This window comes from Channa argus, chromosome 15 (assembly GCF_033026475.1).
Source record: "Channa argus isolate prfri chromosome 15, Channa argus male v1.0, whole genome shotgun sequence".
NCBI lineage: Eukaryota > Metazoa > Chordata > Actinopteri > Anabantiformes > Channidae > Channa > Channa argus.
This window is the reverse complement of record NC_090211.1, coordinates 20,155,686-20,179,044: the sequence shown is the minus strand read 5'-3', so window position 1 is coordinate 20,179,044 and position 23,359 is coordinate 20,155,686. Positions and strand designations below refer to the sequence as shown.

Below are 23,359 nucleotides of genomic sequence, written 5' to 3'. Positions count from 1 at the left end.
CAAATCTGAAACACAATCCACTTAGTTCAAGCACTTAAGTAAAAACATGCCAAAACATTGAGACTATTCAGATTAATGCCTTGACACACACACACACAGACACACACACACACACAGACACAGAGATGAACACAATCATCCTCTAAAGTTGTAGGTGGGGAAAAAACAGTTGTGTCAAACAGCATCATAGTTTGGAGGATTCTACTGCTCATCCACGTTGTGTTAACCAACAAACTGGTATCTGTGGTTTAAACCAACGAGACGTGGATGTGTAGTGCAGAATGACATGGCACTCACAGATGTGATATCATATAGAGTAATGATGGTGAACTGAGTAGATTATACAAAATAAAAAAATTAAAAAAGCAAGAAACCAACTACAGTTACTGTACAGTTTTGAGGGGCTTATACTTCACTGGAGTATTTCTATTTCATGTTACTTTTACTTTCACTCCACTGAAATTCAAAAAGAATTGATAAACTTTGTACTCCACTACATATTCTGACAGATGTAGTTACTTGTTACTTTTTGCAAATGTCAGATTGAATATATTATTCCTCACACGTTTCACCTTTGAAAGCTTTTAAATCAAATATGCACTTGCACATTTCTGCACAGTTATGTAATCAGTGGAATAGAATACATGGTGATGTAGTTGTACTTAGGTACATTTTAGAGCATCTACTTTGTTCTTTCAACTTGAGTAAACTCAGAAGGGTACATCTACTTGTTGAGAAGTACATTTTTAGAAAGGTACTCGCACTGATACTTTAGCACTTTGTATGCTTCTACCGCATGTGGTAAGATGTAAAACCAATAAGAATTTGTTGCAAGGTTTGGTATTTCTGCAGCATTCAGCTGCTCATATCCTCTACAATCGAAACTCCATGTGGACAAAAAGGAAACAACTACAAATGTACACATTATATAGAATATTTAAGTAAAGAACTTTATGGTCAGGGCCTTGTTTTTTAGTATTTGAAACAGAAACACAGTAAGTTCTCTCTCTCTCCCCAGAGACACATGTAGTGATTCACTCTTTCCTATGAAATGGAGGAACTGAAACGTCTGTTAGGCCCTCAGCAGTCATTTAATAAATCCTCCCTCCTCTTTGTCACTTTTTTTTTTCATTCCTTCTTTTGGTTCGTGTCACAAACACACATTTAGAGGAGGGTAGCACTTCAGCAGGCCTCCTCATTTCTCACTCTGTCTCAGCCATGGCCAAGAAGACTTGTCTTGATGGAAAAAAGTGGGACCCTCTCACAACAGACTGTGTCACAGTCAAAAAAGAGACCAACCCTGAGCATAAACTGCGAACAGGTGAGTTTCACTAAACCTCTTTGCCACCTAAACATTTTATATCTGCCCCCTGAAACAGCAAAGTAGTGTTACTAAGTACATTTACTCACATACTGACCTCATGTGGGCTACAATTTCTTAGCATTTTACTTGAGTACTTCTATTTGTAGCTAGGTTAGTCAGATTAGTCACAAATCAATTTCTTTATCACAGGACTGATAGTAAAGTTTTATGAACCAGTTCGGATTAGACTAAGATGGTTTCGGCTTCATCTCTACCAGTTCTTTAAATGCCCACTTTGTGCTTGCGTCGTTAAAATAATAACATGGATTTTACAACTGTGGAGGCAGTTAATCTATCTCTTATCTCCTCAGAGCCACCACCGAATGTTTTGAGCTCAGTGAGAGTCACGGCCTCCACTGAGCAGACCAACCCTATGATGCCACTGAGTCCAACTGTGTGTGCCATTGTGGTGCTGGTCACCATGGGATCCATCTTGGCTCTGGCTGTTTGGCTCATCATTTACAAACGACAGACCAGACTCGGCAGCACCTCAGGTAAAGAGAACTGACTCCTATAATAAAGCTATTTTTGGTTTATGTATTACAAGATGATTAGTCCCAACTGTGCTACGGTTTAAACGTTTATTTGAGGCTTATCTGCTCTCACAAAAATGTAATTGTTGGGAAAACACAGAAAAGTTGAACATTTTTGACATTCAACATGCTGTCTTTATTTTATTTCTACCTAATCTATACTTTCTGCCTTTATTCTGAAAATGTCAATATGAATTTTTAACTTACCTGGACCAGCTTCCAAAAAAGAAAGAATCATTCAAGGCCCATGTTTCACAAATAAGAATTAGTTCCTCCCTGTCCGCTATAAAATCTTCCCTCAGGGAAGTATTTTACATTAGAACAGCATTTATCTAGTTTCAGGCTTTTCGTTTTCTGTAAAATTAGGTAGGGGTGGGGGGGGTGGGGGGGGGGGATCTGAGAGATGTGTTGAGGAAGTGGGGTTTGCAGGCAGGCAGGTGATGAAGTGTGACGTTCTTCACAGTAGAAACTCCACAGTTTCTGTTCTCTTCTTCTCAGTTGTCCCAAGGGTCAGTCCTGCTCTCTTACCAGCTATTCTGGTTTAAACACACATCCGTTGGTTAAGCAGGACAACTGAGGTCTCCACATGACACTGGAAACACATAAACTGACAAAATGACAGACATTAACTTAACTGCAGACTGGCTTGCAATATGCATTTGCTTTGCGAAACTCTCCAATCTAAAAGAACAATGACCATCATGGGACCAGCATGTGCTTTTACTCAGCAGATGCTTTGCTGATGAAGGCTGAGTTTATCTTGACCTTTTGTGCTTTGTGTGATCAACGTGATCATAATTTAAAACCTCTGCAGCTCACATGCAGCTGTAAGTCAATTAAATAAATAACAAAAAAAGGCTGCGAAGAAGCTCAATGCATTTTATCAATAGCCCACTTTTGTTTTGTCCTTGAGTAAACTTATCCACAGGACGACCAGGAATTAAACCAAATACATTAGCAGGGTGGGTTTTTCAGCTTTGTCCACTCATGATGCCTAATGCTTGTCTGCCTTTCTCTAAAAGTTACTTTTTTATTAGTCCACTAAATATTTTATCTGTTATCTCTAAATACGTCAAACAATCTGTGATTTCATGTTGAAATACATTGTTAGTATTTTTATGGTTTTAAGTTATGTAGCCACTTTTTATTTCCTCATTATACAGAAACACTATGCATTGATGCATTGACATAAACACGTGCTTTTTTTTTTCAAATTCACAACACAATTTGCATATCAGGAACGTTCACATGCATGTCAGCCTATATTCAAAGCATTTATTCCTTGTAATTGTTTAATAAGTCAAGAGTGAAAACACCCAAATTCACTCATTTATCAATATTCTAAAACTAAATATCTATATAATATAATAATATCTAAAACACTAAAAGATCTGATTCAGATCAGATCTGTTTCTTAAAATTCAAATGAATGGTTACATTGGGTATAATGTTGCATTTTGGGTGGGAACACCCTGTGGAAAGCTGCCATGTGTGTCAGAAAAGGGGAAGATATATCTCTTTAACATATATAACTAGGTTGAAATTTCATAGGTTATATTTACACTCTTTCAGTACAGGTTTATAATGGATGTGGTCATATGACATTTCATGGGCTTGTTCCTTATTGTGTTCATGGGACCATAATGTCAGTTTGTCCACTGCGTGTCACATGTTTTTCTTCACTGAAGGTTTCTGTCGCTTGTGTTACAGTGGAACCGGAGCCAGTACACGAACCTCTTCAGAAAACAGAGCCACCTGCACCATTCCTCCCTGCACCTTCACAAAGAAACGGTCAGGCCGAGATGTGTCAGTTTGCAGCAGAGGCCCCTTCAACCTGCCCTCACCTGGGGGCCCAAATAGGCTCTAAGAGGGAGGGGGACTACACTGCCTGCAGGGGCCCCACAACGCAAACAGAGGCGGGCGGAGGGTTGCCTGCATGCCACACAATAAGTGAACACAGGATCCCACTTCCTGCCACAGAGCTGGGTGGCACTGCCTTAGTAACAACAAAAACAGTCTAGGGCTGCGTGGGTGTAAGTGGGTGTGTTACTACTTTCCTTCACTGCATGTACTCGGCTCATTGTACTCAGTGTGGTGAGTGTTCGTGCATTTTATAAATTCAAATGTTGGATTTCATCTTTTTCTACCATGTTTTTATGGTTTTATTAAAATGTTCTTTAGCTGTGGTTTTATTTGTAAAAAAAAAATACAGATGTTATGATGTACATTGGTGTCCAATAATACCTTGTAAGACTGTGTACAGTTTGTTTTTTCCTGCGAGGCAACCAGAAGAAAACTCTTGTGTCGTATTTACAACTGGATTTAATAAACAAGAAGACAAAAAAAAAATCACATGAATATTTCTGATATTCTGAAATCAGAGAAGCACTGTTGTAAGCACCGAGTAAGAAATATTTACGTGGTAAATAATTTTGTGTGATTGAGCTTTTCTGTAGGTGATATCTAAATACAAAACACAGAACGATTCCAAGTACTAGAAGGTCAACAACAGCATATTCAATATCATCATTATGGAATGACTCAACGATGAACAGGTCTCAGCAAGGAACCGGACAAATGTCAAAAATGTGTCAAAACTGGTGGCAAAGAAAAGTTGACCTAAAGTAAAGTCCCCGCTAAAATTATGACCAATTTCTAGAATTGGACGTGTGATGTTGGCTCCCCCAACTTTCAACCCCATTTAAATACAACTAAAACGAAATGTGCCTGTACATTTGCTACGCTGCATTTTTAATGTTTGCCCATGTTTCTATAAATAACAAATATAATAAGGTCAGTGAAAAAGTGGTCAGTGCCCAACAGTATAAGGGAGGGGGGGGGGCTTTATTTCTAGCACTTCATTTACAATAAATAATAAATGACATTTTTGAAGGCGAAGTTAAACTTTCAGTTTGACTAAATGAGTGATGAGGCAGTGAAAAGTGTGAGGAATGGATATCAGGGAGAAGAGAGAACTGAACCCTGTGGCAGGAACAGTCTTCATGGCTGCAACACATCAGTCTCACCTGTGACGTGCTCTCTTGTTTCACAGCTGCTCCACTGAAACTCAGAGAGCTACGTGCTTTTAAGTATGTCTACATCTATGTCTACATGTGGTTATTAATGTAGTGAAAGCTCCTCTGTGATCACAGGTAGGTGCTGGGGTTGTCAGTGACAGCCAAGTGGAAGTACTCAGGTGGGCTGTCCCTCTGCAGGCTGCTGTTAGTCTCCCTCCGGCGGAGTTTGGTGGATAAGGTGTTTCTGTTTTCAAAGCTGGCGCGTCCAGCTCCTCGCTTCTCCAGACTGCACACGATCATCTCTGCAAGGTCCTGCTGGAGCCTCTGGAAGTTCTCACTAAGACAGTAATATTTCCGTCTCAGACATTTGTAAAAACATTATTTCAAGATATTTTCCACTCAGGCATTTAAATTGAACAAATTAAAATGTGAATAAAACCAGTTAATAGACGCCTACCTACAATTTAACAGCTGGACAGAATTAACATCGACATTGAGCAGGGAAGAAACACTGGGATTTCAGTGCTGGAATTAATGCTCTTATCATTTTACTCACGCTGAAGGTGGTGTCGGCAGGTTGTAATTCCCCCCAGTTACCCCTGTTAACCAGTACGTCATCTCTTTGCCTTTACCCTATGGATTAGATGGGTAAGGACACACACACAGGGAGTGAAATAAGTAACCACTATGATATAATGTCTGGATGGATAAGACAATAAAGATTATATGAGCCGACCTTCAGATATGTCTCTCCTCTCTTTTTATACTCAAACTGGCAGTCTGTCCTCTGCAGGATGTCTATAGTGGACTGGCTGACATGAATTCGGAGAGCTTGAACAAATACAAAGAATTATCAGTCATACTCTTGGTTCTGCACAGTAAATGCTAATATTACGGCAGCTTGAGATTTTGTGTGTTGTCTCTTACGAAGGCCTGTGGACTCCATGCGTGAGGCGGTGTTGACTGTATCCCCGAAAAGACAATAGCGAGGCATCTTTTTTCCCACCACTCCTGCTGCACAGGGGCCTACAAACAAATGACACACCACCCAATTCAGTGGGAAACATGGAAGAAACATCAGGTGCTCACATCAGGAACATCAGGAATTAAAGAATAATCTCTAATGAGATTTTTTTACCTGAATGCACACCGATACGGATCCACAGAGGGATGCCTGGCATGTGCTGCAACTCAAAAGTCCCCACAAATGAAAGGATGTCCAGTGCCATGTGGGCAATGTCCACTGCATGTCTGTTGCCGTTCCGCTTGGGCAAACCTGATGCAACCATGTACGCGTCCCCTATTGTCTCAACCTGAGAGACAATGAATGGCTCATAAAGAAAACGTCCACATCAAATTCATCCAACTTTAACAGCATCAGTGACATGTCTACCTTATAGACATCATGGTGGTCAAGGATGCTGTCAAAGTTCTTGTAGATGTCGTTGAGCATGTCGACCACCTCCATGGGGGTGCTGTAGTGACATAGGGTGGTGAACCCCACAATGTCGCTGAAATAGATGGTCACCTCCTCAAACAGCTCCGGCTCTACTTTGCCTGTTTCCTTCAGTGACCGTACCACTGGGCTGAGGAGGAACAGGAAGAATGGGAAACATTTATGTTAATTAGTTAATAGGTAATGTTAAATCTAATATTATTTAATAATGTAAAAATATGTCAGTTACATTTACATTAAAGGAATATAACACGTTCAAAAGTCACTGTGGTAAATTGTGGGACAATTATTAGCAAGAGAACTTGGAAACTTATTTGGTGCAGAACATAATTGTTTATGCATCACATACTTGACATACATAGTTGGATAAAACCTGGAAACATTGCAAATCATCTCTAATTTAACAGAATTTAAGAAATTCTGGAAATTCTCGGATTTAAAGCTCTTTCAAAAACTTATATAAACAATTGAATATCTGCCAGTGCTGTTGAATGAGTGAAGGTCAAAGGAGGTGGGGACAGCACCTCCACACAAATATACCTGCTTTGTGGCATATTCCTACTAAAATCATTTTTAAAAAGTAAAAGCTGAAGAGCTGGACTACCAGCAATGGGCGCTGCAGCACCCTTACATTCCACTCCTACTGGGATGTCTAGTTATCTGCTGGTGGAGAGAATGATGCTCATAGGAGCAAAAGCAAAAACAATCAATATAAAGTCAAATGCTTTCAAATGCTTAGAGAAACTGCATAATTGTGGGAAATTTGTCAGTACAGGAAACACATTTCTCATGACATACATTCATAAAAAATAAAAAACTGCAGCTTTGATTAGGTTCCTGTTTTCAGCCAACAGACAGGGTTCATACTTTACCCAGGAAGTAGCATAAAGTTCAGACGATCAGCTCTGTCCCTCTCAGCTTTGTACAAAGACGTCCTCTCCTCCACCAGACGCTCCAGAGTCCTTGAGTACATCTGCAGGCGACGGATCAGGTTGTCCATGTACGTCTCAGTGGTTTGGTTGTGTAGGTTACTGTGATATCAGTATTTATGTTGTTTAATGAATCATACAGGAGAATCGTGCAGCATGAATTATGTCATAGCAATAAATGAGAACGGCAAACAAGTGGCTTAAAATATTTGACCATTACACATAAAAATTATAATATGTTCTGGTGTCCACATACATTTGGCCTTGTGTTACATTGTGGAAATGATTAAGGTCACCTTTATTAAAAGGTGTTGACATACCTGAAAATCTTACCCAGCATCAACTCTATTTTCTTAAAATCTGGCCTCCGCTCTGGATCTTCATCCCAGCAGTTTTTTATCAGCATGTACAGCTGTACACACACACACAAACACAAATACACACACAGGCAGAAGGAAGACAGGGGGATACAGTGGATTTTATATTTCATTTTACTTTGAGGGATGCTAACAGCTTTCCTTCATAACCCTTTATACTTAGCATGTGTAAAGTCGCCCATGGTCTTCAGGGTTTGGCGGCTCTCTTACCTCAATCTCCCTCTCTGATGCACCGTCAAAGTTGAGGTCAGGTCTGAAGACGCTCATCCCACTAGGAAACTGCACCCTGTGGATCTTCTCTGAGGGATCGTTAAACAATCCGACAAATGAGACAAGCAGGGATTAGAGCTGAGACTCACGTCATGTGCATCACTTTCCTATCTTACTGTGTACTGTCCAGTACTGACACTGACTATGTGGCCTCAGATAACCGATATATTTTAAAATGTTGTAAATAATTAATCCACATATTTCAATTGTCTTTAAAACAAATATATCATTTTCCTTTCCAATGTTTATTTAAAATGTCATAAAAAGTGATGGATTTTATTTTTTATCCAGGCTTACCCACAGGATCAAGGCAGAACTGTGTATAGAACGGGGGTCGTCTCATAATAATCTCATGGGCAATGATGGCATAGCTGTAGACATCACCTTTTTGAGAAACCCCGTTCATACGTAGATGCTCTGGGGCTGTCCACACATCTGAGAGGGGAAGAGGGGAGAGGAGAAGGTGAGCAGCTGGTACTGTCACAGTTGATGAATGATAGAAGAATTATCAGCCTCAGTGATGATGAAACACTAAGCCGCACCTCTGCCTGGCTTCAGAATGGTGTGCCAGCCAAAGTCGGTGATTTTAACCACCATGCGGTTGTCGACAACACAGTTGGTGGACTTGAGGCGACCATGCACTGCAATATTGCTGGAATGAAGGTAAGACATACCCTGCAGAAGACACAAAGCAAGAGGACAGCAGTGAGAAATATGGTTGTACAGAGTTGCTATTTCAGTACCGAGTAAAGTTGCAGTAAAAACATAACACTGAATCACTGAAGTTACTTTTGAAGTTACTTTTTCATCCACAGAACACAGGAAAATGAACCAACACTAGAGAGAATTAATAATAATTATATTAAAACAAAACCGCTGATACCTTTGCTATGTCATACATGACTGATATCTTAAACTCCATGTCCAGGAAGGTATCATCTGGGTAAGAGATCCTGTCATTCAGGATGTACTGGGAAAAGAGAGATTTTAGTCAGAAGTGTCTACAGTTAATGAGTATTTACATGCATTAATGCACACACACTATTAGCGCTGTGTAAAATGTGCGCAGCTCATGAACAGTGAAGTCCATGAGAGCAGCAGAGAAAGGAGGCTCTGTCATAAACAACATGTCAATTGTTTTGTAGTCAAGTAAGAAGAAGTTGTACCAGCATTGCAGTAGAAGCAAAACTTTTTACACTGAGTGTGTAAATGTGACATTTAAATTTACCGTTTTAAGAATCGAGAACATCCTTAAAGTTGTAACATTCTTTTCTTTACAAAAGTGAATCACTTGACCGTCACAGTATTGTCAAACTTACGAATTTGATTTTAAAAGCCTGATGGGTTTGAATGTCTGCTAAAAATCTACAGACGGATGAAAACAGCAGGATACTGGGCCTGTGGATCTTACCCTGAGGGAGCCTCGCTGGCAAAGTTCAAACACCCCAAACACACCGTACTCAAACTTCACCGTGCCGTAAAACTTTGTCAGGTTGTAGTAGTCAATACGCAGCAGCTGAAACATAAAGTTGAAGAGGAGGAAGGTTGGAGGGCACGGAAGATAGACACAAAAGGTTCAAACCCATTATTTCGCTTTGGTGTTTTAAATTTGTTCTTTTGTTTGTTCCTTTAAATGTCTTATATCTATATATTTTTATCTGTTTTATTTGTCCTCATATTTGTTTACAGCACTTTGGCCAACTGTGTTGTCTTTAAGGTAATAATGACAAAACACAAAATGTGACATAATGACAGGAAACCATCACATTTCTGTATGTAATTACATATATAATCATCTGTCTCTACTGATTGTACTGAATTATGCTGGTAGAGCCTCATTTGAAATAAACAATAAAGAAAATCAAATGTGGATCTAAAGGAAGAAAGAAAAGGAGAGTGGGGTTCACCAAAAGTGCTTGATTTGTACATAAAACCAAACAGTAACGATTTGAACTCTTACAATGTTTTTTATTCTATTAGTAAAGAACAGAAAGAGGGATTAAATAAAAAGACCACAAAGCAAAGGTGTCTTACAGTGTTAAGCTCGATTCTCTGATCCTCAGTGAAATCTCCATCTGTGTGTGTTATTTCTTTCAAAATAACAGGCTGAAGAATACAGAGAAATAAAGAAATTAATATGTTTAGACAAACACTGACATAATATGTGTCTTTTTTTCATATTATAGATAAATGCAGAGGTTTTGAAGATGTTGTGCTGCTACCTTTTTGTCATAGCAGCCTCGATGAGTGTAGTAGGTGCTGTCCCTCCTTTTATCGTCATCAATCTTTTAAATACATGCACACACACAATGTAGAGTCAAATTAGTCACTGTCCAAAGGAAAATGTATCTTGTTCATATTTACACTGGAGTAACACATTTGAACTCACTAGACTTTAACACTTTAACTTTACCTGTTTTTAATTTTACCTGTATTTTCTTTCCATTTTCACTTTTTTTTCTTTTTTTTTTTCTTACTTGGTCAACCTATCTAGCCCTGTTTGTCTTTGTTTGTCCTTGACATAAAATCCCCCCACTCAATATCTTTCTCCACAGCCATTAAGATGACCACACTGGTCTAGCAGGAAACTTTCACTTTTCATCAAGTCATCTGTAAACAATCTCTTTTCATTAAATCTTCAAGCTCACATTGTTGTGGAGTGTAATAAAGTAGCATCAAAGTACTGTAAATAACATATTGTGACACATGGGGCTTCTACCTTCAGAGAGACCTCTTTCTCATCCAGTGGACCTATCAGGTGTGGGTTGATGTGAGACCACTTCTTCTGCAAAAGACGCTCTTTCCTGTTTTGCCTAATGAGTTTTCAATCACATCACACATTTATATCACACACTGACCAATTGTAAGCTGGTCCTTTTGTTTTCTGAGCCTTCAGCTTCTCCAGCATTAGAGACATTCCTAACTTTTTTAAAGTTAAAAACTTTACTGATGCTACAATGAGCTGTTTACCTGTAGAAGATGAGAGCGATGGCAGTCACCACAACAACACTGAGGCTCAGAACAATCACAATCACCTCCTGCCAATTTATGACTGGAAGCAAGCACAAACACACAGGACAACGATTACCATGAGAGCTCACAAACTGACCCTGAAGTTTGATCCACAGACAATTTCAGGCTACAGTGAAACATTCACATCTCTACGCTGTCAGTGTGAACGCGTGCATTACCATTTGGATCTTCTGGCTCATCATCAGGCAGCCGTTCCCCTTTCCATGGCAGAGCTGGCTTGAAGTCTATTATTATGGTGACATTTCTCGATGTGTCAAACATACACAAAGGTTCGTACTGGGGAGAAGTGAAATTTAAAAACAAAATATTCACTTTTATGGTCAGTCTGAAATAACAAATCAGTGGGGTTTGGCTCAAAACGATAATTCAATCATTTAAAAAAATAAAACATGTGACTTTTAAAACAGAGGCAATCCCACCTTGCCAGTGGAAGTTGATGTGTAGATCATAGAGAAGTTAACATCTCTGTCACCATATTCATCAAGAACATAGTGTCCTCCCAGACCTGCGTGAAGTGAACACACATCAAAGGAAGCATTATTGTTATTATCATTATTAAATTAAAAGGTAACTGCAATGAAATGCTATGAGCTACTGTGAAATTTGTCAAAAATTATAATAAATATGAAAAACAAAATCCTGGATGCTAAAAAAAGTGATGCTTTTCAAATAATTTCCTGTCTGTGCTGTCTGCAAAATTCTGTCTAACACCGTGTTGCAATCCAGCTCAAATCATACATCATACGCACCGTAAAAGGAAATGTTCCCAAATGGGTTGATACTTAGCACATTAGACGATTCCTTTGTATGTCTTTGGCTAAGCATCCTCTCTCTGAGAACTTTGCCAAAATACAGAGCCCAGTCATGATACCCAGCCACATAGTCATTCATCTGCCCAACAGATTGAAAGACAGAGTCAGACCTGAGTGTCACAACTGTTTGTCTTTGCAGTGTTATTTGAATGTTTGAGTAGCAGCTCACTGTTCCATTGAAAGATGAGTTTGAGTCCTTGCTGTAGTTCCTCGTTGGCAGAGTGATCACAAGCACGTCGTGCATCGCCTCACTGGATGTGGTGTTGATGTAATACTCAGAGCTGGAGCAAAGTAAAAGATGGCAACACAATTACTTTTCACATTTCCAGAGTTTTAAAACTACGTTCATATTTGTCGTTATATTATATAATATTATATTGTATCAATTCGTAACAACTCGAGGAGCCTCATGGTAAAATCTTGGCCAGGCTTACTTGTAAATATCAAGGAGAAGGAAAATGATGTCCTCGGGTATTTGGCCGACCTTCTCCTTCAATGAAACAATGTCATCAACGCCTCCACATAAGATGACAACTGGAACAAATACATTTCACTAAATCAGCTTTTTTTCCCGTTCTACTGTAGATTTACATTAACACTTTTCCAGTATTACTTACAGTGTTTCAGTGTAAATCCATTAAACAAGTCTGGTACATGTTCTTTTTAATACATCAGCTTAGCCATATACATTACATTTTTATTTATTTTTCCAAACCAAAAGTGTGCCGGCAATGCAAAGACACACAAAAAAAATATAACCAACCAAACAAATGTTTAGACAGATGCCATAGACTACATTAGGTGATGAGTTCTTTTGGCATCAATGTGAATAACAGTTCTAAAATGTAAATGTTTATGTTAACCAGGTCGACCAGGCCAACATTTGCTAAGTAGCACTAAACACACAGTACTCAAAAAGTATTTGAACAGGTATAAATTTTACTGTTCTGTTTGCTCTGTGCTTCCATAAAAAAATAAAAAACAGTGACTGCATTAAACACAAGTCTCAGCTTTAACTTGAGAAGGTTTAGGTCGGTATAGATTGGTGTAATAAAACTGCGGGCCACATATAGCCCTAACATATTTCACTAAATGCCGAAGGTTTTAAACACATGGAGGCACTAAACGCAAAGTCGGAAGATTATATTATTGATATTGACATATTATCTGATGCAATAGGACTACTAAAAGTCAGCATGATTCATCCACTGTGAATGTCTGTGAAAACTTTATGTTCAATCAATTTGCTGTTTTCATACTTCATTGGCTAAACATTGATTGTAGAGCTTTAATTATACTCCAATAAACCAAAGATGCTGTTAGGGGATAAAACTTCCCCTCTGTACTTTCAGCATTATAAATTTTAATATTGTGGCACTTGAGGACTGTGTTAGATAGATAGTTTGTCTTGTCAAACCAGTCACTTGGCTGAATGACACAGCTAAGGAGGAAATGTTTAGTGCATTAAAATGAAAATCAAATTAACTAAACAATACCCACTGTTGCTTAATCTTTCCTTAGAAGTTAGGGCTTTCTTCAGTTCTTCCTCCCCACGTACCATAAATCTTGTTGTATTGGAGGCAAAAGTAGCAGAGCGTGCTTCCAATGCGTTGATGTACCTGTTGCAAAAGCAGGGAGAAGAAACGCTGTAGAGCTGTAGAGGATGAGGATAATCTACAGTGGTCACTCGAGCAACCCCCAACCTGTGTGGTCTCACCAGAAGCAGTCCTCCGTTGCATTGCTGGACTTCTTGTAGACGTAGACCTTATTCCAGACCTCCTTAAATGGCAGCCATTGCTTCATAAAATTGACCAGCATATCTGAGATCTTGCGTGCCGGTGGTAGGATTCGGGTCAATTTGGGTTTATAGTTACACGAGAGGCCAAAGCTTCCAGCAGAGATGACAGGAATGCTCAGCTGTAGGCCGATATCATCACTGAGAAAAATAACAGGGGAAAAGTCAAAGATCAGTCAGTTGTTAAGTCTGCATATATTGTTTGACAGAAACAGGCTTGTACTCACTCTGCTAGCTGGAATGTGGCAAAAGTACAAGAAGGCCCCAGCATGACACATCCAACTTCATTATTATCCTGCAGAGAGACAGAGCAGTTGGTGCTGCTTTCATCACAGGGCTTTTATACAGTAGGTGTGACAGGTGTGGTTCAGTTTCCATACGAAATCAGGAAACAGAAGAGAGAACTACAACTACAACTGACTCTCATTCTTCTTCTTGTTAATGTCTTACCTAGTGATCCATCAGTTTGTGTATTTCAATGTGTGGCTAATATACTGTATACTGTGATTTCTTAAGTCGGCTATTTGTGGATGTTTGTAACTTAACTGTAAGGCACAGCAAAAACTTACTTTCCCAGTTGGTGTCTCAGATAAATGACATTTTCCTGATACTATGATAGTTTGACAGAATCGCTAATTTATCATTTTAATGTACACCTAAGCATTCTGTTATGGAGGACTTGACATGACATCATTAGACCACACTCACATGCAGTGTCCTCAGTATTGCCACTCCCTCACAGGTGCTGCTCCCACAGCCCTGCCGGTTGTACATACCAGTGTTGAACCCACTGTAGCTGGCCGTCAAAGTGAAGTCTAAACCTTCAGTCAAAGCATAAAGATAAAGTTGTTAAAAGGACAATTGAACAAAATAATGGTTATTTAACAGAGACAAGATCAGAATAAGTTCATTACCTTCCAGCAGGAATTTTACTTTTGATTTGTCCACAAACAATTAAAAACAAATTAATTTACAATAAAGAAAAATACTGAACTTTGCATAAAGTTTCATTTGATAATAAATAGACCATTCACTGATAATGGGATGGCAATAAAACGCATTTATATTACGCAATCAAAATAATACACTGTTACATTCATTTGTAGTCTCTGTGCGGCTATAATTTATAGGGTTTGTCAGTGAAAATTGGATTTTTTTCTTATTACTTGCATTTGTTCCGCTCATTAAAGTAGCTTCTTCAATCTAAGGTCTAAAGTTGGCTGAGAAAACCAAGTTCTATCCTCCAGACTGAAACTTTCTTTCTCACCTGAGCTAAATAGGCTTGTTGGGTGAATATTAAGAGGGAAGAGTAAGACAGAGAGTTGTTGGGATTTAGTTTCTCTGTTTTGGACCATTTGCCTCTTCTGTTTTGGACACAGAAGATAAATGGTATGAAAAAAGGACATGCAACGCCGTATTTTTTCAGGTGGAGAATTCTTCTCGTAACAGAGGCGGTGTCTCTTGTTTTCCATGCTGTCCTGCTCATCCATCACCACTCTACACATCTAGCAGATACACATCCCTTCCATGGGGACGAGGAGCTTTAGGAGTCATGATTGTTACTATTGATTATTGTCCACCTAATTGCCCATTCAGCCGGGTGTACAAATCTATGCCACCTAGTCCCGATTTGTAACCCTCTGAAACAATTAGCATGCATTCGAGTTACACAAAGACAGGGCAGCCAACCCTGGGTCCTATTTTTCATACCTGGAAACTAAAAATGTTGACAATTTGGTTTAAAATGAACCTAAATGTTTTGGCATGGCAACAGGTTTCTAAACCCAACCGTGCAAAAAGACAGACTTATTTACAGAATGAGCTTGTGACTATTAAGTCCAGGTAATCAGCAGGTAGGGATGGGTGGAAAACATGCACAGAAGGACCAGGATTAGCTACCTGTGCAAACCATCAGCTTCTGTAAAAGGCAGTTAACTGGCAGATAAGATAAGTCAGGTAACCTATGTCATTTAAGTGACTTAACGTGGTTCTAAGTTAAGCAAATTAAAATTAAAAGACTTTTTGTCATTTATTGCCCTGATCTATTTTATTCATCCAGCTGGTTGGAATCTAAAAGCACATCTATCCACAACATTAATTCTGTGACCTGATGTGCTACACGAAGGGCACAAACTGAGGCTAGAGCCATTAGCTTAGCTTAGCATAAATACTAGAAACAAGGAAGCAGCTAAGCAGGTTCTCAGAAGCCAACAAAATCCATGTACCTTCTTAAAACTGACCATTCCCTGTCTCAGGAAGGGTTGGTTGGAGTAACTCTTGGTCAAGAATAAAAGCCTTCTGGCATCTAGGCTGTGTGTTTGAAGCATAGACTGGATATATACTATTTATCTTTAAATACAGTCTATGATCTAAAGATTAAACTTATTGTAGACCAATTAAATCAATGTAAATATGTGTTGTTGTTCTTGTTGTTGTTATTGTTATCATTGCTATTATTATCATTATTATTGTTTTGTTATTATTATTATTATTATTATTATTATTATTATTATTATTATTATTATTATTATTATTATTATTATTATTATTATTATTATTATTATTATTATTATTATTATTATTATTATTATTATTATTATATATGTACAGAGAGTGAAGTCAAACAGCTTCTTACCAGTACAACACAACAAATCCTGACTTTGTACTGCTGTTTTTTTTAGGCGCTACAAGAAATGGACTTCAAATGCATGTTGTCTTCATATGACAGCTAAGATTTTTTGCTTTGCTTTTCAGAAGTTTTTCTTAGTTTGATTTATCATTTGACTGCTATTGTCATTTTCTGTATATATAAGAACTACCAGTCCATACCAGCTTTGATGTTCTCCTTTCTGTCCTCTTTCAGAGCTTGCTCCACAGCCTCCTTCACAAAACTCAAACTCCAGTCAAAATTGTTGTCCTCCAGCAGTACAATATTCATGGTGTATTTCTTGTTTGATGATATACAATCATCCAGAATCTTGTTGGCAACTGCTGTTATTATGAACACTCCAAGAAAAGGTAAGCTGTATAAGCTATACATCCTGATCTTTAAGATTTTTCCTTTGAATCTTGTGTTCACTGCAGTTTCTACATGTCAGAGTATGCATGTAGGTTTTTACATTTCTCAACTTTGATGACAAAAGTCGAAAATTAAAGGTGAACAAGGTTCCTCAGCGAACAAGCAGAAGTCACACTGTCTCTCGATTCACATCCAGCCAAGAAAAAAACAATAAGTCTTAGTATGTCGAAGCTTCTGACCCCGAATACTGTTTGTAAATTGAAGAAAAATGTAGCCTTAAGACAAAAAAGCAGTTTTTTACTACACTCTCCTGTAGTAAAAGCTGAAGATCAATAATCCTCCACCTTGGTGCAGGCTGATCGACCTGTCCTCCATACGTTAATGAACAACTGTCGAGTGACATTCGGTGTAGCAAAGGGAGGGAAGGGCAGGAAAGACTGCATCTGCACTGACGCCTTAACCAGAAAATCACTTAGATCATAATTCACCCAGTTTGTAAACATGAACTTTAAGCTTATCTCCACATTATATCACTTATCTGAGTAACATCATACATTATTCCCAAATCTCCATTTCTATGAGGATCAGTTGGTCAATGATAGCCTGAGATAAGTGTGTGAACAAAACACTAGTATGTTTAATAAATGCTCATTTGACTAATTGTATTCACAATTTGCAAAGTGGTAACAAAAGAAAACCATATATAAATATTTAAAAAGTATTATTGTGCTTGTTTTACACATTCTTGTGTGTTGTAAGCATATTTTGCTCAAAGTAGAGGCAGGCAAAAGCTTGCATGATGAGAGGGGCAAAGATCACAAGACACCATAAAAGTGAAGGTGTAGAGCTGATAAATATTGTGTGCTATAAAAGCAGGGTGGATTAAGCCCATAAAAGTCTTGGTCAAACTGCTTGCCGATCAGTATCACCTTAGTTTAAGAAGAAAAAAAAAACAGCTGCAATTTTTACAATACACTGAAATCAAATCAAAGGCATAAACCTGCACATAGAACATGCTGTTCTCATAGGAGTGGCACTACTGTTTCATTTACAAAAAGGACATTATTTCTGATTCTTTTACATTTTCACCAGCCCACATCATTACTGCTTTTACATGCATGCCAATAAATTTATTACAACCTGAACAAGTGACTTTTCTGGTTATCACAATTGTCACACCACACGAATCAAAGGAATACATTTTTTATTATTTTTATTTTGCTTGATAAGGTGGCAATTAATATTTTACCCCCCTTTAATGCGTAATAGATTGTCTGTGTAACTAAAACCTTATAGGCTGTGTATCAAAACACTTCAACTAATTCAACTGTCCAATGTTGTCCACAAACTACTAAATCATTAAATGAGCCACACTGTTGCACTGGGTGACATTTTCCTATACTATGATGAATAAGGGCACTGGAGTTTATTGTGAGTCAATCCCACACCTTCCTGCCATAAATACTCACCGCTTTGCCTAATCAGTGTTGGTAAATAGTTCCCAACTCATGCATTATTATCTCCAGTCAGAGAAATTTTTGCTAAACAATACACAGTGATTCTTAAAGAACTCAACGTAATACTTTAATTGAACAATCCTGTTATCAGTCATTTTTGCCATGTATGCAGCGGATGGACGATTTGTTTGTCCGTCCCTCACTTTGGTCCAGACAGACTTAATAACAGCTGTTAAATAGACATAAATAGCCCTGACATTTTGTGCAGACATTCATGGTCCCCATAAAATGGATCCTAACGACTTTGTTGATCCTGCACCATAAGCTGTAGTGAGATTTCACTTATCCTGACAAATATCTTGCCCAACAGCTTGTACATTCATTGATGGTTGCCAGACTCAACTGACTTTGTTGGTCTACCAAAAGGTGGATGCTTCACACAGAATAACGTGTTTATCTTAAACCTATAAAACACAGTTAAGTTAAAATTGTAAGATTGGAGAGGGTTAAAAGTGATGGCTCTTATTATTTTTTGGATCTAACTTTTGAAAAAAGACAAGACAGAGCTAACCATCTGTCATCCAAGTCAAAGTTATCCCAGAAGTGCTGTTCAGCGGCCAGTGGACTTGCTTGTAGTTCTGACCAACTATCTCAGAGAGAAAGCTCTTTAGACTTGTTTAGACTATAAACTCTTTAGACTTGTTAAGTTGTTGACAGTCTGATGGTCTTCCTGTGTGTTGTTCGAGTCACATGAGCTACATTGTGAATAACTGTGGAGTGATGAAAGAAGTTCATTGTGAGAGTCTGATAACTGGTGTTGTAGGCCACCTCCTCTACTGAAAGAGGGTCATTCAAGTCTGACATAAATTGATCTTTTCACACCTCATTCAAACCTCAAAGGAGTGACCCTTGTCTTTCAGATCCAGATGGACAGCTGAGTCTTATCCTGAGGAGCTGGCTCTTCTGTGTTGTGCCATGTGTGAGGTGGTTGTCTGGTTTCTCCAATGTACAAATCTGTATATTCCCCATAGTTGGACTACAGTGTTAAATACTCCACCAAATACTACTACACTTCTCTGCTTGGTTGATTTGCCCTTCGGGTGAATACGTTTCTGCGTTTCTACTGGGTGTGAAATGTAATAGGATCAATCAGTCTGTTTAGTATCTCTGATTGTATTAGGAAAGTTTTTGTTTTTCATTATCCTTCATTACGTCATCCTGTAGCAAACCTTCTATAAACATGCTGTGGTGTTATTGCTGGTCCTAAATCTTAGTCCTACATTAGACTCTTCTTTTATCACTTCATGTCTTTCTCACACTGGTCATTGCTACTAAAACAAAGCTCTTGCTCAAATAGAAGACAACATTACTTGACTTTCATGCATTTAATTAAAATGCATTTCTCTTTGTCATGTTTTTCTGAAAATATGTACTTTCTACACGTTTGTTGTCATGAAGAAACATCACAAACATGCTTTGTGCTGTTTCAATTCTTTTAATAAGTCCACAGTTAACACCAATATGAATCGGCATCATCCTACTATACAAAATAAACACCATGCACATTTGAACTTGTGCTCAATAACTAAGGCTCCTGCCTTTCCAATTTATCTTCACTCAGCTTCCTCACTGGCCGCACCTGGGTCATAAATGTTAAAAGCAAACATGTATGTATGACGTACTAGCATGGGTGACTTGAGGTGCACAGCCATTTAGGTCCATTTGAAGAGGCTTTCCATGTCAACACAACATGGTATTTTATCATACAGTGGAAATATTTGACTATGATTAGAAATAGATACAATTTTTGTGTCTCTGGCTTATAACTCAATACAAATTAATTAACGGATCTCACTGAGCACTGTCTGCAGGATTGGAGAAAAACATGGAGATTGAGGTCAAAGTCAGATAAAAAGGCATGTTCATAATTTTAGAAGCTAATGATTTGCCTGTTAGTGATTAGTCAATAAGTGCCCTGCTTTCTTCCTCATTCACGAGGAGCATGTCACTTAACAGCTTACTAATAAATCACGCAGATAAATAAACAATTGACCTGAAATAGTTGGGTTTTCACCACAGTGTATAGGGGTCAGACATACTTAACAAAAAGTTAAAACCATAGGAAACCTAATTATTCCAAGACAGCAAAGTAAACAGGTTCATCTCACTTTCTGCTCTGACATTATCACTTATTTTGAACTTTGGGTACTTGGAGTGTTTATTTACGACTATGAAATGTGGAACAGATACATGTGGTGCATTTATGGTGCAAGTATTAGGAACTTGTTGCACAACGGCCTCAACATGAATTTGCTGAGGCAAAACAAACAGTATTGTTTTGACATTTCTGGTAAATTATAGTTTTATTTGTAAATCAAACAAATAAATTTGAAACAAACGTTTGCTTCAATTTCAGATAATTTTACAAAGCACAGATTTTTTCAGATAATTTTACAAAGCAAAAATTTTTATGTAACAAATATAACAACTTTCCTGTGTATTCACTCATGGTTTACACATCATCATTGATTATTTAGACTCACTTAGAATTCTAGATTTAAGCTCAGCAAGCACAAGGCTTCCCCTGAGTCAGACCACCTCTGTCGCTCTCCCATTCTGCCCCCTTGTGGATATATTTACAGTGAACAACTTGCATGGGTTTTGGTGATTTATTTATATGTATCTTATATAGAGAGAGAGATAATCTTTAATTACATGGTGATTCTGTGGATCCCTTGAATGTAAAATTTCTATTGATATCAATCTTAAGAGGTTGTAGAGATCAAAAGTTGACGTCTACATGTGAACTGAATCTTTTACAATACAATATTTACTATTACTATACAATATTTTACACCAGTTTCTCATCTGCAGCACTGTCACTGTAATCGAAGCATTTTTTTATGCCTATAAGATGGAAGCAGAAGCAATGCCTCTCCTGAGTGGCACCATATCACGCTTTCATTCTGCCCTCTAGTGGCTATTTTTGGTTCAGTGGAAATGTAATGCGACAGGAAAGATGTTCACATGCCTTCATAACAAACAAGTAGTAAATAGTTTGCAGAGCCAGTGATTTTGAAAAGTCATTAAGACAATAAGTTATGTTTATAAATGAAGATAAAATGTGAATTTGATGCCAACAGTTCTGTGTATTTGTAAGTAACACACTCAAAAATCCAGTGTTTCTTTGTTCCTTTTGCTTTATCCAAAACTTACATATACATTTTGGAGAATGTATATTTAGATATGTAAAGATCCAAACAAAAAAAAACAATGATTCAAGTTTTATATCTACAAATACATATATAAGGCTATGTGTGTGCACATGAATGAGAAAAGAGAGAATAATTGCTGATACACATCAGTTCATTTTGGTGTCTGACAACAAATGTCCATAACACGCCCTTATTGTTGGTTTATCTTTGGCACCTGTGTGTGTTTCACACCAAACTGTGTGATGTATGGTGTTTTTTCTGCAACTGCTAATGCTGTGGATCACATATAATATAATCTAAATTTGTATGATATGTAATTTGAATGATATTTGGAATCTTCTAACTGAAGTTAACATAACAGATTTGATTTAATCTTGCATATTCAATGACAAATATATTTGTCAGTATGACATCTAAATTAGATCAGGATAAGTATATACATTAGTTGTAATAACTTTCAAAGGTTAAGAGAGCATAAATATTGCTTAGTACATTTAAATTCACTTAAAACAAAGATCAAACTAACGGTACTTCCTGATGCAGTTGTCAAACAAAGATGAGACCAGTTTGGGTTGGTAACAACTGTTTTAAGCCATTGGCCCATAATTTAAAGATTGGCTTTACTTGGTCTCATGACTGTCTTTCAGGCAAAGACGTCATGCAGTAATTTAATCAATTTAGAGTCAATTCATGTTACTGCATTCAGCAGAACGTGGCAGTTATAGGATCATTGTAGACCCTACTCAATAGATTCAATGTCAATATTCTTATCAATCCCTACAGGCGCATTTTTCCACCAGAAATGTAACATTCTCAGCTTCAGTCATTTACTTTCACACACATGGATCACACATAAATAGAAGGTTGTTGGCAGTAGCTAGGCTCTAAGAGAAAGGCAGCTGATGTGTGCACAGACAGCAGTGTCAAAAGGAGGATTCATGCGATCAAAGCCTCACGTGATTAACAGTTTTAAACCTTTTCACAGGGAACCCATAAAAATGAATTGGAGGGCTGATAATTGATGACAGTCACAGATGAGGTTCAAAGTGTTCTTAGGCTCCTCCTTTTTTACTGACGTGTTAAAATTTACAGTTTTTTATTTGTTTAGTGTTTCTTTGTTTTTTTGTTTTGTGCCATACATACGTCAATGCCTTTGGTTTGCCAGAGAATAAAACAATAGCAGCTGTAATAGTTTATACAGAAGTCTACAGGGCCACAAAATAATTTCCTTTATAAAGGAGATTTCTTTCTGCTAGTTTAAACTGTTTTAGAGAAAAGCTGATGCAACTGTATCGTTTTTGGATTCTTTAGTTTGTAGAATTGCATTATACTGAAAGGTGTTTCTCTTTTTTTGTCCACCAAATTTACAACCCCAATTCCACAAAAGTTGGGAGGATGTTTAAACGTAAATAAAATGGGAATGCAATGATTTGCAAATCTTATCAATCCATATTTTATTCACAATAGAACATAAGCAACATATTAGAACTGAGAAATTGTACCATTTCATGGAAAATATTATTTAGAATTTTATCGCAGCAACACATTTAATATAAAAATCAGGGTCAACAAAAGGTTAATTGGCAACAGGTCAGTAACATAACTGGGTGTAAAAGAAGCATTTCAGAGAGGCAGAGCTTCTCTAATGTAAAGATGGGCAGAGGTTCACCAATTTGTTACAAACTGCCTCTAAAATCTGTTGAACAATTTCAGAAAAACATTTCTTAACATAAAATTGCATAGACTTTGAAGATCCCACCATCCACAATCTATAATATCATCAAAAGATTCAGAGAATCTGGAGATTTCTCTGTGCACATGGGAAAAGGCCAAAGGTCAAACTGGATGCACGTGACCTTTGGGTCCTCAGTCAGCACTGCATTAAACAGGAACGATTCTCTAATGGACATCAATGCATGGGCTCAGGAACATTCCAGAAAACGCTGTCCATGAACACAGTTCTCTGTGCAATCCACAAATCTAAGTTAAAGCTGTATCATGCAAAGAAGAAGCCATATGTGAACATGATCGAGAAACGCCCTTGTGTTCTCTGGGCCAAAGCTCATTTAAAATGATCTGAGAC

General features: G+C 37.8%; 2 protein-coding genes across 2 annotated transcripts; one reads left to right on the top strand and one right to left on the bottom strand.

Moving 5' to 3' along the window:
• Positions 1–824: 824 nt before the first annotated feature.
• On the top strand, positions 825–4,245 carry LOC137099573 (tumor necrosis factor receptor superfamily member 13C-like). The gene is made up of 3 exons (XM_067476580.1): positions 825–1,321; positions 1,675–1,857; positions 3,607–4,245. The coding sequence occupies exons 1-3, from the start codon at positions 1,219–1,221 to the stop codon at positions 3,915–3,917; spliced, it is 597 nt and encodes a 198-aa protein (XP_067332681.1). The 5' UTR covers positions 825–1,218; the 3' UTR covers positions 3,918–4,245.
• On the bottom strand, positions 4,166–17,019 carry gucy2ca (guanylate cyclase 2Ca). The gene is made up of 27 exons (XM_067476573.1): positions 16,415–17,019; positions 14,294–14,406; positions 13,813–13,880; positions 13,508–13,726; positions 13,291–13,409; positions 12,225–12,324; positions 11,960–12,071; positions 11,728–11,869; positions 11,398–11,483; positions 11,137–11,254; positions 10,916–10,997; positions 10,665–10,758; positions 10,168–10,230; positions 9,980–10,051; positions 9,357–9,461; positions 8,829–8,915; positions 8,488–8,620; positions 8,243–8,380; positions 7,886–7,974; positions 7,619–7,710; positions 7,242–7,400; positions 6,307–6,499; positions 6,052–6,226; positions 5,841–5,939; positions 5,650–5,744; positions 5,470–5,546; positions 4,166–5,250 (listed from the first exon to the last, which is right to left on the bottom strand). Exons 1-27 carry the CDS (start codon positions 16,623–16,625, stop codon positions 5,043–5,045), a joined length of 3,249 nt encoding a protein of 1,082 aa, XP_067332674.1. The 5' UTR covers positions 16,626–17,019; the 3' UTR covers positions 4,166–5,042.
• Positions 17,020–23,359: the final 6,340 nt, after the last annotated feature.

Coding starts and splice junctions, on each gene's coding strand:
- gucy2ca (XM_067476573.1), bottom strand. CDS start 16,625: ATGTATAGCTTATACAGCTTACCTTTTCTTGGAGTGTTCATAATAACA. Junction 11,484..11,727: donor TGGGAACATTTCCTTTTACG/GTGCGTATGATG, acceptor CACTTCACGCAG/GTCTGGGAGGACACTATGTT. Junction 5,251..5,469: donor CTGCCGACACCACCTTCAGC/GTGAGTAAAATG, acceptor TTACTGTCTTAG/TGAGAACTTCCAGAGGCTCC.
- LOC137099573 (XM_067476580.1), top strand. CDS start 1,219: ATGGCCAAGAAGACTTGTCTTGATGGAAAAAAGTGGGACCCTCTCACA. Junction 1,322..1,674: donor TGAGCATAAACTGCGAACAG/GTGAGTTTCACT, acceptor TTATCTCCTCAG/AGCCACCACCGAATGTTTTG. Junction 1,858..3,606: donor CAGACTCGGCAGCACCTCAG/GTAAAGAGAACT, acceptor CTTGTGTTACAG/TGGAACCGGAGCCAGTACAC.